The sequence below is a fragment of the Euleptes europaea genome, chromosome 2 (genome assembly GCF_029931775.1).
Source record: "Euleptes europaea isolate rEulEur1 chromosome 2, rEulEur1.hap1, whole genome shotgun sequence".
Classification (NCBI taxonomy): Eukaryota; Metazoa; Chordata; class Lepidosauria; order Squamata; family Sphaerodactylidae; genus Euleptes; species Euleptes europaea.
Window position 1 is genome coordinate 66340061 of NC_079313.1, and position 19533 is coordinate 66359593.

The window sequence follows — 19533 nt, forward strand, 5'->3', positions numbered from 1 at the left end:
TTTTGTTATGTTGGCTTGCTTGTATCAATATAAATCAAGTGAAGTGAAAAGCAAAAACATTTTAAAGTATTTTGTGCCCTCTTGAACTCTATTCTGTGAAAGGCAAGACTGTCATGAAAGGCAAATTATTATTTTGCTTTTTAGTGGGGAGAAAGACAAGAAAAAGATTGGGGAACTGGAGATACAAAGTGACAGTCAAGGTCATTGACTTCGGTTTCTGACTCTGGCTTGGGAAACTCCTGGAAATTTGGGAGTAGAGCCTGGAAAGGGTGGTGTTTGGGGAGTACAGTAGGGTTGCCAGGTGGGTGGATCCACCCAGCCGCTCCAGAGTGGTGATCATGCATGTGCATGCCCGTGTGTGGCTGCCTCAGCCCCCCGCTCCCTAAAACCTCCCACCAATTGGGAGGGGGGACCTGGCAACCCTAGAGTGGAGGGAGTTGAACAGACATGTGATGCTATAGAGTACATCTCACAAGGCTGCCATGTTATCCAGGGGAGTTAATCTCTGTAGACTGGAGATCAATTGTAATTCCAAGAGACCTCTAGGCCCCACCCTATCACTGACCCAATATGTGGTAGAGGTATTGAAAGACCTATGATTTTCTAACAGGCAATCCACACACCCCCAGTTATAAATATGATACAAATTTCATTAGAGGAAGTGGTCTGGATAATTGCCCTAGCTATTTCAAAGTTCTTCCACTGAAGACCACTTCTAGCATCACATAAAATAGGAAAGTGTAGGGTTGCCAGCTCTGGGTTGGGAAATACCTGGAGATTTTGGAGGTGGGGCCTGAGGAGGTTGGCATTTGGGGAAGGAAGGGACTTCAATGGGGTATAATGCCATAGAGTTCACCTTCCAAAGCAGCCATTTTCTCCAGGTGAACTGATCTCTGTTGCCTGGAGATCAGTTGTAATTGTGGGAGATCTCCAGCCACTACCTGGAGGCTGGCAACCTTAGGAAAGTGGCACAAGCTCTATCAAATTGGCTGACATAATGGACCTTTTTTCTATTTGTTAGTGTGGGGCTGGGTTACACATAGGGTTGCCAGGTCCCTCTTCGCCACTGGCAGGAGGTTTTGGGGGCAGAGCCTGAGGAGGGGAGGGTTTGGGGAGGGGAGGAACTTCAATGCCATAGAGTCCAATTGCCAAAGCAGCCATTTTCTGCAGGTGAACTGATCTCTATCGGCTGGAGATCAGTTGTAATAGCAGGAGATCTCCAGCTAGTACCTGGAAGTTGGCAGCCATAGTTACACACCTTGGCTTGATTCTGAAGGGTTGCTAAGGCCTTTACTTGGGTGGGTGGAATTTTTGTGGGTTAGGTGATGTTGTTGCTTAGAATGTCAACCATCCTGCAGCATCCAAGGATGGAGGGAAGTCAACCAAACCAGCCACTGAGGGCTGCAGAGGCCCCGAAGGTGGGGTAAGGTTAATTTCTTGTTGCTGTGAATCACCACTTGAACCTTTGCACTGTATCGGGCGGGGTGGGGTTGATGGGCAATCTCTCTACACATATGCTTGGTTTATATTTTTATTTACTTCTGTGATGTGGCAGCTCCACCCCGATACATTTTGTCTGGTGTCTTCATTGCAGGGTATGGGTGCAAACAGCAAATGCTCTATGCCGTAGGAATGGCCAGTTTCTAGACAGATATTTACAAGTCTTAACAGAAATTGTTCACTGTAATTAAATAATTTCAGTTACAACCACAGGAATGTTTGGGTCACCATATACTATTTTTCTTAATTTTGTTTATCCTTCAGTCTAGAGATAAAATGGTCTCGTATAGAATTTGCAGAAACATGCTATCATGTCTGTGAAACCGTTGGTTCTCTTCCAATTAAACTTCAAAGAACAGGGCATAGTGTGGAACCATCATTTACTGGAATAAAGGTGAGACACGATTCATGAAATAATTTTGTAAAATATATGCTTTCTTTCTTTCTTTCTTTCTTTCTTTTCTTTCTTTCTTTCTTTCTTTCTCACCCTTTAATGTGCTTAAAATTAGACAAAATAAAACCATTGAACCACTGTACAAAATATGATGTAACAACCACAAGATATATCAGGGACATTATGCAGCATACTAAAAACTTACTTTGGCAATGCCCCCACAAAGTGTCTTACAGGGCTTTTTGAAAGATTGCTAAGGTAGGACCCCTGCTCATTTTTTTCTGGGAAGTCACTCCACCACCAAAATGAGTAGGACCTTGCAGCAGATGGATGCTTCGGTCTTGGGTATTAATGCTGTCATTGCTTTTAAGGTCCAAGAAGTATCAGCAAGAATTGGTTTGGACTTCAAGCCCAGTACAGCAAGATTAGTGCAATTTGACCCTGGTAAGTTAAAAACTGTATTGCTTCCTTTATGGTATTATTAACTAAAGTCATTTTTTAAAGAAGATACATCAGGATAGGTAGCCGTGTTAGTCTGTCAATAGCAGTAGAAAAGAGCAAGTGTCTAGTAGTCTTTAATGTGCTACTGGACTCTAGCTCATTTTTTAAAGTTACAGCTTATTCAGAATTTCTTGGTGGTTTGGGTTCCTATAGAAAGGCATCCATGAGGCAGTTAAATGGATAGGAAATTGCTTTCTGAATTCTATGCTGGTATATATTAGAAGGTTTATATGGAAATTATCCATGTGGCGTTCTCAAACAAGTTCTATAACCATGAGCAACAGCAATAGTTTTCTGTGTATTACACTTTCCTGGAAAAAATTGCCATGGCCCTTAATTTAGATCATCCCATCCCTCCCATGGCTGCTTTTAACATTTTTAAAAAACTGGAGATATCTGTCATGGATCTGCTGCCTTATGTACAGTTTGTTTCTTGATGTTGTTTAATTAGCAATGATACCATGCATGTCCAGCTTTCTATTGGGATTTGTTTTAAAGGAAAGACTTCCAGAAGGCTACTAAACCTCAGTACCACTGATGATGTTTATATTTGCTATGTATATGGAACTTCTAAATGTTCAAAACACTTCACAATCATTTTCAGGGTTGCCAGCCTCTAGGTGGCAGCTGGAGATCTCCTGCTATTACAACTGATCTCCAGCTGATAGAGATCAGTTCACCTGAAGAAAATGGCCGCTTTGGCAACTGGACTCTATGGCATTGAAGTCCCTCCGCTCCCCAAACCAAGTCACAGAGCATGCCTACTGTGTTCTCGGGTTGAGCTTCACCCCACCCTTTTCTAAACCCCTCTTCAAGCCTGCATGCAGATAGCCAAACGAGGGAAGTACAGAAGATTGGCTTCTCTCACAGCCAAGATGCTTAGATACAAGAAAATAATTTCTGGAAATATGCTCAGGCATGATCTACAGTTTATCCTCAATTTTCTTTCCTTGTGGTAATGGTGATTGCAGCCTGGGCTGCCATCAGACCTCTCTGGACCTCCAGGCCCCAGTAAAGTGTACCCTTTCCCCCATGTAGGGGCCCTGTTGGGTTCTAAGAGCATACAGACTTTTTTTGATTCACATCAAGGGGATCCTCACAGTCAGGAATCTGTGCAAGAAACCTTTAGATTTTTATTAATATTAACAGGTCCCCTTGGCTACTGGTGGGGGATGAGAGGGTAGGGGTGCCAGATCCAGGTAGGGAAACTCCTGGAGATTTGGGGGTGGCACCTGGGATGGACAGGGACCTCATCAGGGTACAATGCCATAGAGTCCACCCTCCAAAGCATCCACTTTGTCCTGGGGAATTGATGTCTGTAGTCTGGAAATGAGCTGTAATTCGGGGAGATCCCCAGATCTCACCTGGAGGATGGCATCCCTAGAATAAGAACATAAGAAAAACCATGTTGACTCAGACCAAGGCCCATCAAGTCCAGCAGTCTGTTCATGCAGTGGCCAACCAGGTACCTCTAGGAAGCCCACAAATGATGACTGCAGCAGCATTATCCTGCCTGTGTTCCACAGCACCTAATATAATAGGCATACTCCTCTGATACTGTAGAGAATAAGTATGCATCATGACTAGTATTCATTTTGACTAGTAGCCATGGATAACCCTATACTCCATCAACATGTCCACTCCCCTCTTAAAGCTTGGTGGGAAAGTAGAGAGAAGGGAAAGGGAGACTTACCGTAGGTGATTTCCAGGGGTGGGGGAGTAAAGGCTCATTGGTAGAGCATTTCCTTTGTATACAGACAGTCCTGGCATTTCAGTTAAAACATGGTCTAACTCAATGTAAGGCAGGCTTCCTGGCTTTTTCTTAACAACTGTCAACCAAGAGCTTAGCATTATACTTAATGCCAGCTTTTTCCATTACTGCTATTAAGGGACATCTAATGTTTGGACTTGAATAAAAGGCTAAGTGCCAAAGATATCTGGATTCTAAAGCAAATTGATCCCCAAGCAGTTAGTAGGCAGTGCAACTTATGTACTTAAATGAGCTGGGTAGATGTTGCTATAGTCAATACATTGCTTACATTCTTCTATGATGGTTCCTCCTTCTGTGATAGAATTTTGTAAACTGTAATTTTAGGAATTGATTTTCCATTTGTACATATCTGATTTTAACAATTAGTATTGTATCACTGATTTATCTTTCCTTTTTACCTGGCTTCTAAACTGCACAATTTCATCAGTGGTTAACTTAATATTATACAGCGCCACATACACCAATGTTATTTCTAATATAATGAGATGAGTAAAATAGCAGCTGTCTAGGGAGCTGATGTCTGCTTTGCTTTCTTGACATAGTATGAGGTATAAAACAAAAAGATATCTATTCCTCCATGTACAGATGATATTCTCCATACTGGTGTCATGAAGGAAAGTGTAAAAAAGAATTTTCTCATACAATGAAAGTGAACCCAGATGAGACCAGTATTGTAGACTGGAGACTTATGGGTCTGAATTTGTGACTGTGTGAACATTGGGTCGGGGGCATGAGTGGCATTTAAGGTTGCCAGGTCCCTCTTCGCCATTGGTGGGAGGTTTTTGGGGCAGAGCCTGAGGAGGGTGGGGTTTGGGGAGGGAAGGGACTTCAATGCCATAGAGTCCAATTGCCAAAGCAGCCATTTTCTCCAGGTGAACTGATTTCTATTGATTGGAGATCAGTTGTAATAGCAGGGGAACTCCAGCTAGTACCTGGAGGTTCAATCTAAGGAAATAAAACTTATGCTGTACAAACACTAGTTTAGAAAAACAACAGCACAAGGCTCAGTATTTATATATCTTTTTGTAATGAGTCAATTCAAACGAGCATAAAAAACATAAATAGTCTTATACATTCAGACAACTATGTTAAGTAAATAATCCAAGTATGCACAATAAACATGAATTCTTATGCATTCAGACAACCAAGGTAAGTAAATAATGTTCTTTCCTTTTTCTTCTTTTCAGGAAGGTAACGCCGGGTTGAATTCACCAGCAGGCACAGTCCATGAAAGTCCCAAAATTGTGCAAGAATCCAAACTAAATAGAACCAAAGTCCAAAAGTCAATAGAACCAAAACGACACTTCCAGATCAGTGCAGGTTTCACAATAAACTTGCTTCATCAGTTGTTCGTCTCTGTCCTTTTTCAAGCATGTGGTATTTAATTAACCGGGTACAGAATAAAGCACCCAGAGGGTCTGCTGGTCTGTGGAGGAGGTCTATGTACCCGGTTAATTAAATACCACATGCTTGAAAAAGGACAGAGACTAACAGAGACAACTGATGAAGCAAGTTTATTGCAAAACGTGCACTGATCTGGAAGTGTCGTTTTGGTTCTATTGACTTTTGGACTTTGGTTCTATTTATTTTGGATTCTTGCACAATTTTGGGACTTTCATGGCCTGTGCCTGCTGGTGAATTCAACCTGGCGTTACCTTCCTGAAAAGAAGAAAAAGGAAAGAACATTATTTACTTACCTTGGTTGTCTGAATGCATAAGACTTCATGTTTATTGTGCATACTTGGATTATTTACTTACCTTAGTTGTCTGAATGTATAAGACTATTTATGTTTTTTATGCTCGTTTGAACTGACTCATTACAAAAAGATATATAGATACTGAGCCTTGTGCTGTTGTTTTTCTAAACTAGTACCTGGAGGTTGGCAACTCTAGTAGCAGTTGAATTGACTCTAGATGGTTGATGGTTTCACATTGGATTTAGAGAAGAAACATGAGGCATTTTGGTTGGGAGATATAGGTGACACTATGGATTTTAGCCAACCCCAGAGAACCACCCGCAAAATTTAAGAAACCAGCTAAGGGAGGTGAGCTACCAAATTGGTAGTGGGAACCAAACTTGTGAAGTACAGAGATAAAATTGTTCAGTGTCAAAAAACTGTTATTCATGGGGTCTTTTTGCCCCCATGTTGCAAGTAGGCTGACTGAAGCTGGCTTTCTTAAGGCTACCAAGTGAGCTGACGGTGCATTTCATTCTGGGACTTCCTGGCTCATAGCTCAGTCTCTGAGCCTGTATGCAATACCATCTCTTTATGTTAATTTCTTTATGTCACTGATGAATTAATATTTTTACATTTCAGCTTGAATGGTGCTTCTGTTGATTTGTTGTGCATGAAGGAATGAAAACTTTATAGATTTTACTGCTGAAAGCCTGTTTGCTGACAGTTTCCACAGCTGAGATCTAAATAATCCCATGTGCCAAATGCCAATGTTATTAGCATCACGTAATAGTCTCAGTGCTCGTGTGACTTTATTGCTTATTTGCAGCAAAATCAATGTTTTTCCATGGAAGCTGTTGGCTAATTGCTGTGTTACTTCATTGAAAATGGTGTAATCAGTAATTACACACTTACTATTGTTACTGTTACCAATTTAGCACTTGACAACTATGTAATTTGCTTGTCACTGCCATACTCTAGATGGTTAAATGGGGCTTACTATTCCATCATAAACCATTTTTCACCTTGCTGAGCACTGTTTGGTCAGGAGATAAATTCATAGTTCTGTCATTTTCATCAGTGACAATTCTGAAGTGGAGCACGGTTTAGTACAATTAATCAAATTGTCGAATCAATACGGATTTTTTTCGCAGTATCATTAACTGGGGGTTAGTCTTACATACTTTGGTCATGATCCTCCAGTGCTCAAACAACAGCACTGACTGAAGATTAAGATTTTTATTTTACTTCCTTGAAATTGAAAAAAAAAGTTTGATATGTGTAGTTGCTTAAGAGAAAATAGAAAAAGCACACGCATACGAGTTAGGTCATTGGTCTATCTACCTTAATTTTGACTGGGAGCAGCTCTCTACAGTCTCAGGCAGAGAAAAGCTTTTCCTAACACCTGTTACCTGAGCCCCTGTAAGTAGACGTGCCCAGGACCCTTCTGCATGCAAAGCAAAGAATGCATTTTACTGCTTAACCACAGTTTACAGCTACAGATTGTGTCCTTTAGCAGAAAGTGAGTTTTCTTTGGTGCAGTTTAGGGCCCATTCAAGGTTTTGTGTGCCTATTTTAAGCAATATGTTGTTTCCCTGTATACCATGCCAGCAAAATATCAAATGGATATATTGTCTTATTGGCATCTAGGGGACTGTATGTGTGTATTTGCCCTAGTTATTTTGTCCTTTTTCACTGTCATTTTAAATGTTTTAAATGTCCGGATGTTCAGCATCTTTGGCACTTGTAGTATGAAAATAAAGATGTTACTGTCTTTAAGCGTAATCCTGAAGGAGGGGTGGTAGATCCATGGCAGCCAGGAGCGGTGGTGGCACACCGCCTCCTCAATTTAAAATGGAAAAAGGGGGGAAATGCCCCATTGAAATCAATAGAGCTGCGCCATCAAAAAAGTTGGTGCAACCCAGCCACTGCTCAAGGGGGCGTTCCTGGGGCGAAAGGGCTCGACTCCCAGGAACCCTCCAGGAATGCCGTCCCCCATGCCAGCATGGGCTTTCCCTTCTGGGAAAGCCCTGCCAGAGTGGCTGCGCTGGTGTCAGGGGCCGGCGGCGCCCGGATGCCACCATGTTTGCCCCCGCACCAGCGTAGATGCCACCTTATTCTGTAATAAGGTGGCACCTATGCTGGTGCAGGGTCACTCCGTCTCCAAAGGAGTTTTGCCCCCCCTTCAGGAATGGGCTTTCCACCAACACTGTTACAATATTTTGAAAAACTGACTTTTCAGGTAAAGACCAGGAGCCCAATCCAGTCTACTGCAAGTGCAGCATCAATGTGTAGAGTGATCTTCCTAGCATATAAAGAAACCTAGTTTCCACCCTTAGAAAATGGGCACTGTGACAGGACAACCTAGGGATTAGAAAACCTGTGCATGCCTATCCTGCTTGAGTAATTTTCTCGACCTCCCGAGTTTGCGTACCTTGTCAAAGTGGAAGGGGGTAAGTTGGATGGCAATATGGAAGGTGCACATAGACTCACCATTTCATATACTGGCCTGATGGCCACAAGTGTGAAAAGGGTGTGGAAACAACTGGGTTCTGTTATGCCCTGTGGTGATCCTTCCACGTTGCACTCACGTGTCCCATATGCTTTGTGAGAAATTGTTGGTAATTTGTTATCTCCATTTTAAAGTGCTCCTGTATTAAAATACACCCCAAAATAGAGTGCAGAGGACTGATGATGAGCATGAAAAGCATTTATCTGTCTTTTCAGAGAACTGAAAATAAAGATTTAGAATACTAACTTGCTTTCTTGCAAATATGTAAGAAAAAGGATGAAATAGGATAGGTGCTTCCTCTGTAAGCTTATTTATCTAGGGAATCTAAAATCTGTGTTTGTTTTGCATGCTAATGTGCAATGCAGCAATGCTGAAAAGAAAACACCTTTGAATTAGTGTATGTCAATACAATTCCATTGTAGAAGGCTTTTAATGTTTCATTCTGTCCCTCTCCATTTCCTGAAATAAATATTTTGCTGTGCTGCAAAATCCTGATAGGACAAACATGTGGTTAAGTGTTTTGTGAAACCAAAATGGGAATAAAACTTTATCTGGATCCTACAATCCTAAAATTGCTCCCACAGTGCTAGCCAGATTCTGTTCAGTAGGGCTGGTGCCAGGACTGTGCTTCGAAAATTGGGCTATAAGACTCCTTCATGGCAGCAGTATACTAGAACTGAGCTTAAGGATATAACAGAATCATCTCCTGGATTTTGAACGCTATTTCACAGAATGTGACTGGCTCCTGTTTAGACAGACTATAGTCTGTCTAAAGTGCTGAGATGGTCTTTGACAAATGAAATGCCAAGAGGGAGTTAAAAGGGATAAGCACTCTTGATTTTAACAATTGCTGTTATGGTTCTTTTTCTTCTAAGTTACTACCGGAAGAGTCTGTGAGATGTTCCCTTATGGTTCCCCCCCCCCTTTTCATAATGTTCTGTCCCCAAACAGTGTTGTTTGAAAATTATCTGGTTTGGAAAAATTCTGTTTAATCTTGCTAAATGTAAATAGGACTGCTAGCTCAGTATTCCCGTGGGATGTAGATTCTGAGGATTACTAAAGACCTTAATGGTCCTTGAAATAATAGCCCATAATTGCTTCACTAGAGGGTTAGCCATGACTTCCTATTTCTAATTTAGCAAAGCAATGGAAATATGTTAGGAAGCAGGTGTCTTGTGGATGCTAAGGGGTTAATGTGAAATGAAGAATTGGAGGGTTAATGATCCAGCATATGTTACCATCTGAATGATAAACAAAATTCTGATAAAGAACAGATCTTATAAAGAAAGTTACCAAAAGGCTGTTTATTGGACATTTCCTGTACTTTTTGCAATCTTCCTGATAGGCTTAGAGATAAAGGATGTGAGTCTGTAGTAGTAGTAACTGCAGTATGTTAGCTATTTTCAAATGTGATGTATTGCTCATTATTTTATTTGTTTTATTATTATGTTTACTTATTTACTGTGCTTCATTTTATGTTTTTTGATAGAGAGAGCAGGTTATAAACATTTCAAATGTTAAATAATAAAATTTGTTTATTTTAAAATTTATCAACTTTTCAGAAACATTTTTAGAGCAGTACACATCAGTAACATATTTCTAAATAACAGAAATGAAAAATATAAAATATAAAAATAAAAATATGAAATCCAAGAGAAATAGCATGATAAAATGCCAGTAACATTAAAGGACTAGGAAGATCATATATTACTGGGGAAAATATATAACTGATTAAACAATTGCTAACCATTAAAATCAAATGAAACAAGGAAGTTTTCACCGTTCTACAGAACACTTGTTAAGAGGCAAATTTCTGAACAGTCTTCATAGCCAACCTTTTGTAAAAAACACTCCCCCCCCCCACACACACACACACACATATGCTATCATTACTTTTACTTCGCCTTGATTGAGGGGGTTACCGCATTATGTATAAACATCGCTTTAAAAGTGTTTTTGGATGCCACGGCTAAAAAATGGTTGGAAGACGTCTTCACAGCTAAAGGGGCCAAAGTGCTAACAGTATTTTTTATAACAGTTTCAAACTCTTAATACATCGGTGGGAATACATAGAAAGTGCGAACAGTATTTTTTATAACATTTTCAAACTCTTAATACATTGCTGGGAATACATAATGCGGTAACACCCTGAGCCTAAGTGCTTTCACCCTCATTCAACCTAACGCTCAAGTCTGTGTTCAAGGATGACACAACCTCATTTAGATGTTATGTTTTTAATAGGTGTTTCCATAAAGATGTGGAATATTGTCATTCAGGATGATGGCCTTGAAGAAAACAATGAAGTGTTCAAAGTAATACTGAATAAGCCTAAAAATGCTGTATTGGGACGCAAGAGGGAACTGACTGTCAAAATTCTAGATCCAAGGGTTGGTAAGACAAGTTTTTAAATACATGTTCAAAAAGGACCACTCTAGTTCTTGCCTTTCTATTCCAGCAAATTGCCCACAAATGACCACAATGTGTTATTAGTGTGTTCCACAATATTGCCACAATTTGAACACAATTCGTGTATGGTACTGGGATCACTGGGTTCTACCTGGTTGCCACAGCAAGCATCTTTTTGTGATTGTAACCAAAGTAACATTCACCATGCATGAATTGAAGTTTTTGTCTCATATGTGAATCCTCGATTTTATGGACTAAGATTGCAAATGTATGCATAGTTATTGGGAGGTAAGGCTAGTTGAATCCAGAAATCCCATCTGCCCCCAATATTTCCCTTCTCTCCCCTTTTATTCCTTTCAGAACCCCATGTGACTCCATTTCTCTCCCTCCCATTTCCAGTCAACTCTTTCTTCCTCCCCAATCCTTCTTTCTGCCAGACCCCCAATCAGCTGGGTATCCAAGGGGAGGGAGGGTTAAAGCACAACGTCTGCACTTTCTGCTTTGAGTCTCAGGCTGCTGCCACCATTCATTCCTGTCCCATCCCCTTTTGCCATTAGTGCAGTGGTTGTGGTAGTCAGAGGCTTGAATCAGAAAGTGCAGACAATGCCCAGCTGATTGGGGGTAGATGGCTCCAAGTGTTGACACTGATAACTCACCCCCTCCTTTTTTCCAGTCTCACTCCTGCTACCTCACCCTCTTCCTTCACCGTACCCTCAAGTCATTGCCCTGTCCTTCTCTTCCTCCTGTATCTGCTCAGTAAGTTTTCTAAATAAAATCTCCCTTTAAAAGCCAATTGTGATCTTGTGAGACATTGCTCAGCATTTTTCAATCAGTTGCAAGGTCTACATGACACTGACTTTGTTCTTCCTGTCTAGGGGTTGTTGTTTTTTAAGCTGGGTACCCAAGGTTGGGTGGAAAAGATAAAATAATATATTTTATTTTAAGGTGCTATATAAGGATATCCATTGTCTCATTATAGGGTTTTCAAGGTAAAGGTTGGTCAGAAGTGGTTTACCAATGCCTTCTCCTGCGCAGTACTAACCAGGTTTAGCCGTAGTGGCACTGCCGTTGTCTACGAAAGATCCTCCGCCAGTGTCACCTTCCACTACTGCTGCTGCCCAGTAGCTAACCTTCAGGGATTCCTCTGCCCCCATCCCTATTGGAACCTCCTGTTCTCTTCTGTGGATATGGCCATTGATCCCTTAAGAGGGTGGATGCATCTTTGTCTGGTGTCGCAGCTGTGACCATTCCGTCTTGAGTGACTCTGCTAAGAGTTTAGTCTCTTGATAGAGTCTAGACCCCTTACGGTATTGCTCTCAGCTTCCCTGACACACACAAACCCTCTCACCACGTTAAGGTATGCATCCAGAAGGGGGACCCTAGAAGCTAAAATGAACTGTAAAAATGACCAATACAGCCCTGAACTGACCCTGGAAGCTAAAATGACTAAACTGAGGCTATCGTATTTTGGTCACATGATGAGACGACAAGAGTCACTGGAAAAGACAGTCATGCTAGGAAAAGTTGAGGGCAGCTGGAAAAGAGGAAGACCCATAAAGAGATGGACTGACTCAATAAAGGAAGCCACAGCCCTCAATTTGCTAGATCTGAGCAAGGCTGTCAATGATAGAACATTTTGGAGGACTTTCATTCATAGGGTCGTCATGAGTCGGAAGCGACTTGACGGCACTTAACACACACACACACATATATAAGGATAAAAAAACATTAAAAATGATAAAATATGGCACAATGACACAATGGCATCTTATAAGGTTGATAGACCTATACCACACGCCAGACACGTTTTGGCCAGCAGGCCTTCATCAGTGGTCAAATTAAAACCATGTAATGCATACATAAGTATTTACAAATATCTCAGCATATACAGACAATTATATACGAGCCCAGGCTTGCGTGTAGGGTGTTAAATAAATTTCAACCTGCTTTACTAGGTTGATACTTGCATACACATTCTGTATGGGAGACCAATACAGCCCAGTATTAAAACAACTTGCAGGTACTCCAACTAGAGGCCTTGACAATGTGAAATTTATTTATCCTTCTATAGTGCCTTAAAATAAAATATATTTCTCTATTATCATATCATTATTTTATCTTTTCCACCCAACCTTGGGTACCCAGCTTTTGCTTTTTTAAGGTTGGGTTCTCCCCCCCCCCACACACACACTTTTTTTAGGTGTTTTTTTTTTAAGCCAATTAAACAAAAACTTCAGATTTTTATGCAAACCTAAAGATTCTCCTAATGTTGCAGGAAGCCCATCTTCTCTGTACATAGCCCCATTGAATGGATTTTTTATTCACCCTCCATTTTCAGCATTACATGTAAAGATTTGGCTGCAGCCACCTGGAAAACTGAGGAACAAAACAAACATAACACTGGGTGATACATGAATAAAACTTGTTGATGGTTTTAAGAGCAGCTGTGCGGGGTGCTGATTCTGGTTAGGGCTATGGCATGTGTGTGAAAAACCATCTTCTTCTAATATGGCTTTACAGCTGAAATAGTTTATTTTGATTGAAACTACCACCATCTTGGATGAGTCATCTGCACTCAATCCATTCCAGTCTGTATTCTGGCCTGCAGTTGGTACAGAGATCTTGTGGATCTCCAACTCCAGCTTGATCGGGGCAGCTCAGCACTTCTGATATTGCTAAACTTATTGGCAGTGTTCGACACAGTTGATCACTCAGTCTTGGTCAGCTGCCTAGCCTCACTGGGGGACAGGGCATTGCCTTATCTTGGTTCACCTAGTTCCTCCAAGGATGCAATCAGAGGGTAGCCATTGGGGACAGGACTTCGACCATATATATATGCAGGGCCGCCCTTGAAGGCGCTTTGGAAACTTCAGGTTGTTCAGAATGTGGCTGCCAGGCTGTTGACAGATTCATCATGGCTTGTACACATCCAGCCCATTATGCAGCAACTGCACTGGTTTCCATTTGGTTTTGAGGTCAAATTTAAGGTGCTGGTATTAACCTTTAAAGCCCTAAATGGTCAGGGACTGCCATATCTAAAGGACTGCCACTCCTGTTATGACCCCTGGTGGTGTCACACATGGGCTTTTGGTGGTGCCTGGCTCTCAATTCACCTATTTGAGTGTGACAAGGATGAGGGCTTTTCCCATCACGGCTCTGACTTTGTGGAATGTTTTGTCTGAGACTCACACTCTGTGGGACTTGTCTGCATTCCACAAGACATGTAACACAGAGTCATTCCATCAGGCATGTCACTAATGTAATTTTGGTAGACTCTACCATCACATTGTTGATTTTTAATACCAAAAGCTTTCGTTTGCTCTGTGCTGAGTTTTTAATTGGATTTTATTGAAATTATGGTTTTATTATTGTTATTGTACTGTTATGTTGTTAGCTGCCCCGAGCCCTATTCTGGGGGAGGAGTGGGATAAAAATCTAGGTAGACAGACAGACAGACAGACAGACAGACAGATAGATAGATAGAAGCTCTTATATGTAAAATAGACCCTTTGTCTATCCTTTTTACTCTCAAGCTAATAACATGGCAGGAAACAGTTTTTCTTGGAAAATGGCATAGGGGAAGGATAAACTCCTCCCTCTTGCCATTAGTGTGGCTTTGATCCAAACTGATATTCCACATAGCTGTACTTTACACTTTAAAATTTTGGGAACATCTGATCATGGCTCTTCCAGCATGTCACTTGGTTTGTCCCTGAATATCTATAACAATCGACCACACAATGAGGTAAACTTTAGCATGGCCCTACAACAAATTAGAAGTGTATGAGAACAGCATGTGTATGTTTTATGTGTATGGTAAAATTCACCTCACCGTAAGGTTAGATACTACAGATAACCCTGAAATGCTATTGGCCCATGGAGAATTTTTTAAAATGGCTGCAACAGAGCAAACCATCAATATAATGATCTTTTTGCCTCAGAAGATGCACAGTACTTAAAACTTTTTAAAAGCATTGAGAAGGTCCAGGTTGAGTCTTCTTGCTATTATGATGCATCAGTCCTGACCATGACATAAATACAAGCCTTTAGGACAATTCATGCCTGGGAAATAAGATCAAAGAGAGAGGGTCCTTCCTGACTTTTCCATCAATCAAAGGAGCTTATTTGGTGATTATAGGAGAAAGGGCCTTCTCAGTGGCAGCCCCATGATTATGGAAGAATCTCCCCAGGGAGGTGCACCTGCCTCCCTCACTTTCAGTCTTTAGAAGGCAGTTGAAGAAGGTTTTATTTACGACTGCATTTTATTAATTTACTAGCAGTCCAAAACTGTAAGTTTAAATTTTGGTTTTTTAATGGATTTAGTATTTGGTATTTGGATGGGAGACCACCAAGGAATACCAGGGTTGCTGTGCAGAGGAAGGCACTGGCAAACCATCTCTGTTAGTCTCTTGCCATGAAAACTCCAAAAGGGGTCGCCATAAGTCGGCTGCGACTTGACGGCACTTTACCTACACATCTATATTGTAAGCCACCTTGAGTGCTGTAAGGAAAAGGGGGGCTAGCAAATGTTTTAAATAAATAAATAAATGACTTATATATAGAAGATTTTGCCATAATGCAAATATTTTCTAATTTGTGGACTACGATATCAGAGTTTGCCCGATGTAAAGATGGCAGTTCACCTTTCTTTAAGCAGTGCTGGTTAACAGTAGAAATTCTGATGTTGAAAGCAAAAGTAAACACTGTAAAAGAAGTATGCAATCAATAAATATTATTAATGTAAAATATTCCTGTTTGATTAAAAATATATATTAACAAAAATATTTGTTTTGATAGCAATGCAGCAGGAGTATCTTGCACATTTTTACAATCTTTCTTAAATTGTCCTTTGCATTTGTATTGTATTGCATTTGTATTGTATTGTATTTGTATTTGTAATGCTTCTGGCACTAATTCATGAAATAAGCCATGCAATTTCTCAAGCAGAATTAAGGCAGGGTATTCTTACTGGGATAAAGGCATTGCATCTTGCTTATTTTTGAAGTGGGACACAACTCACTTAATCATAAAACAACAGATTTCTAACCACAGCTGACCCTTGGAATCACCGAGTCCTTTAACAACAATGAAAAAACTCCTGTTGATTTCCAGGATAATATGTTCTGTGGTTCTTTTGATATATTGGTAGCAACTTGAATGCACAGCCCAACACACAAAGAAGAGGCAGTTCCTTCAATGATTAGCTTGAGGGTTAATCTGATTCAGATACTCTTAAGAGAATTTGGTTAGGTAAAGAAACTGTATCTGAATGGAAAAATATTATTCATCAAAAGCATTGTATGTTCCTTGGCTACCTCTCCTTCTCTTACATAGCTATGATGGAAGTTTTCAGTCTTTTGGCTTAATATAGAATTTTTCATTCTCCTTATTTCTGCTTTCTTGCTTATTCAATTTTACCTAACCAATCCTTGATGTTTCTCCATTCTGTTCTTTAAAATCTTCCTGCTATACCTACCATACCCTTTAAACAATAGCTTGAGTAGCAGTTATTCTCTCAGCTTTAAGCCACACGATTTCTATGTATAAGGTAACTTCCCTTCCCTGTCCTGCATGATCCCAGGTGTTGTTTCAATGGAAGAATTTTTAAGGTGATTGATCCAGATGTTTCTGCTAATAGAGATCACATATAACTGAGTCAAAAAGGAAGGGCAGCAGCAGGAGCAGATGCCCAAGTTGCCTGAGGTTAAATTACATCTAGGGCCAATATGTTCTTGATTTTAAATATCTTCCTTTGTTTCATATTTTAGGTGGTGGTCACCATTATTTCAGCTGAATTTTAGTGCCCAGTTGAGAAGATTAGGCCCTGCAAAGTAACAAATAATATGCTATATATTCTATGTTTGAGTATAAAAATTTATATGCTAAGTTACCTACTGTTTATGATGGGAGACACACAGCACCTGATGATTTTGACACTAAACCAACTTTCCAGCTGCCATTGACAATGGCATTTACTGACTGAAATTTGGGTCATGAGTGACACCCTGTGGCCAAGAGATAACTTTTCACATTTCTTTCTCACCCCACCTGCCTTCATATTCTCTCTTTTTAAAATGTAGCTTACTTAAAAAAACAAAAACCAGGCATTTAGAAAGTGTAGATTTCCCTCACAACTAACTTTCCAGAGCTACTCTTCAGAAACCTTCTTGTTTTGCCCTTGCAAGTTCCCAAAGTGGGACGTGTAACCTGAGCTGACATTGCAGTGGCGAATTTGAAAGCGAGACACTATCCTGGCAGGGAAAGCAGCACTGTTGTTTTGTGCTTTTGTCTGCAGCATCTGGCTTGGAGCCCTCTCAAAAATGAGTTCTCTGAAGATTAAGCTGAGATTGCAACATTAATCTCATTTGTGGTCTATTTTAGATTTGACCTTGGACTGCAAAGTCTACAGACCACCATGAAGGAGGCATGTCTTGGGTTGTTCAGGGGGTGTTCTCAGCAGCTTTCCACAGTGGAAAATGTAACCTTTGCGGTATTCGTTTCCTGTATTCCTAAAATATCTTATACAAAGAGCCATAGAAACAGAAGGGAATTACTTGCAAAAGCTTTAGGATCTCTTCCATTATCTTCACAGTGAAGCATTCCCATACACAAAGTACTTGGTTGTAATTAAAGTTGCTTACCAGTGCATCAAGGCTGTTTCTCTTTATGTTCCTACTCCATAATTAGGTGGCTGTGATTCTTCTTCACCCTCTCAAACTGATGACGCTACGGAAATATTAGAGAAAACTAGCAAATATTCAGAAAGACCATGGCCCCCTGATCATTCACTTATGGCGAGCAAAAGAAGAAATGTCCACCAGGAAGAACGACTGGTCAATACTGATCATCGTCATCATGGTTCTTCTCCCAGGAGAGATGATTCTCAGACTAGACACTTGCTTGATCATGGACACACTGATTTCCAAGTTCTTGCTGATGATAAACCCAAAAGAAAGTATCGAGCAACTGAACAGAGCTCTCAGATGGTATGTACAGATTTCCCCCCCCACCCAAGTTTAGCAGTTGCAGACATAATCAGTAAACAAACAATAAGCAGGTAGTTATCCTTTTAATTACTGTAGAAGTTCTTGAATCTATCTTAGTATATGTTAGAATCTGGAAAATATGATTCCAGCATTACAGTAAATGGAAAATGCTATGATTCCACTGATTGTGGAAAACCTCTCCTAATTTAAACAGGCTAACAATGCCCTAATCGTGCCCTGTCCTGATAGCCTGATCTCATCAGATCTTACCTGCTAAGCAGGGTCAGCCCTGGTTAGTATTTGGATGAGAGACCACCAAGGAACACCAGGGTCACTATGCAGAGGCAGCCAACGGCAAACCACCTCTGAATGTCTGTTGCCTTGAAAACCTTTGGGGTCATTATAAATTGGCTGTGACTTGACGGCACAAAAAAAATGTACTAACACATTTTCATCACATTTTTCTTTTTCAGAAGCAAGGTAATAATCCTTAATAACAAATGTTATTAAATAATAGATTTTCTTCAGCCTTCTCAACTACGTGAGAACTAAAATATATCCTATTAATAACACTTCGGTTTCTTGCTGATGTTGCAAAATAAGTCACCATAAAATTATGAATATCATTGCCTTTCTGGGTGAATTAACTGCTTAGAAAAGTTGTAATGAGGGGAAATGAAAGATTTGTTAATGAAGGAGAGTAATGAAAATAATGTACTAGATGTTCTTCCAGTACACCTACCTGCCAATGCAGAGCCTGTCCTTCCAATACATAATGTAATAACGAAGGAGATACATTTATTTGATATTGTTAATGATACTGCACGCTTAAAACCCCGATATTCCCACATCATTTTGGGAAACGTTATTAACAGCCCAGGTGAACCAAAGCATATTGATGACTCAAGTGCCTGGTTCTGGACAGTGTCGAGAAGCAGACATTTTCAGCATAAAGGAGGCGCTTGCAATGGGGCAAAAGGCTTGATGGAACACACCTTGTTCATCTTGTACTCTGCTTGTTCACTGCAACTTTCCCAATATGCTGCTTTGATTCTGGTGTGGGTTTCCCCCCCCCAAAAAAAATTTTTTTGCATAACTATGATGCTATTAGAGTCAACCAAGGATTACATAGCCTGACAACATGCAGTCAGTCAAATTTGGCTGTGAGATAATGTCATGAACCAAATGGAGCCAATTCAGGGTGATGGCAATGTTTCCTGTCACCACTGTGGGACTCTGTGAGAATACTGGAGGAGGAGCACAGCTTCATACTTGCCATTGGCTTTGTGCCTGTTCACAGCACCCATCGTCCTGAAAAAGAAAAAAAATCAAAAGAAGGGGTGCAGGAGATGAAAATGTTTGTGAAAGGCTCCCTTCCCATCCTGTACATCTCAGTCCTAGCTGGGAAAGGTGCGGGGTAAAATTCAATTAAAATAAAAAGATATCCATAGTGTCTCTTTCAGCATCAAAACCTTCCCAAAACCATCAGTTTGCCAGATTATACTTCTCTAACCCTATTAATTAGGTTACCTACTTTTGGATTCATACTGACAGGATATGGCAGTCCCATAAGTACCTGAATGAACTTTGAACCTACAGTTCTGAAAGATATTCAACCATTATGAGCTTATAATTTTTATGGACTAGGCCGTGCTTATAAGCAGGGTTGCCTCATTCCCCCCTCTCCTCCAGCAGGAGGTTTTTGTTGCGGAGCTGAGGTGGGGATCGCATCGCGGTGCTGCTCCGACGCGATCACCTCACTTCCAATTTACACCCAGAAGTGCCGC

At 40.6% G+C, this 19533-nt stretch overlaps 1 protein-coding gene across 1 annotated transcript in view; it reads left to right on the plus strand.

Annotated features, from left to right (window-relative positions):
• LOC130473237 (FRAS1-related extracellular matrix protein 1-like) overlaps window positions 1-19533 on the plus strand; it is a 154106-nt gene that overhangs the window by 120468 nt on the left and 14105 nt on the right. The window contains exons 28-31 of the mRNA XM_056844764.1: window positions 1765-1894; window positions 2266-2338; window positions 10596-10745; window positions 17448-17746. Coding sequence (XP_056700742.1) covers window positions 1765-1894; window positions 2266-2338; window positions 10596-10745; window positions 17448-17746 — 652 coding nt within the window. The remainder of the gene's footprint in view (window positions 1-1764; window positions 1895-2265; window positions 2339-10595; window positions 10746-17447; window positions 17747-19533) is intronic.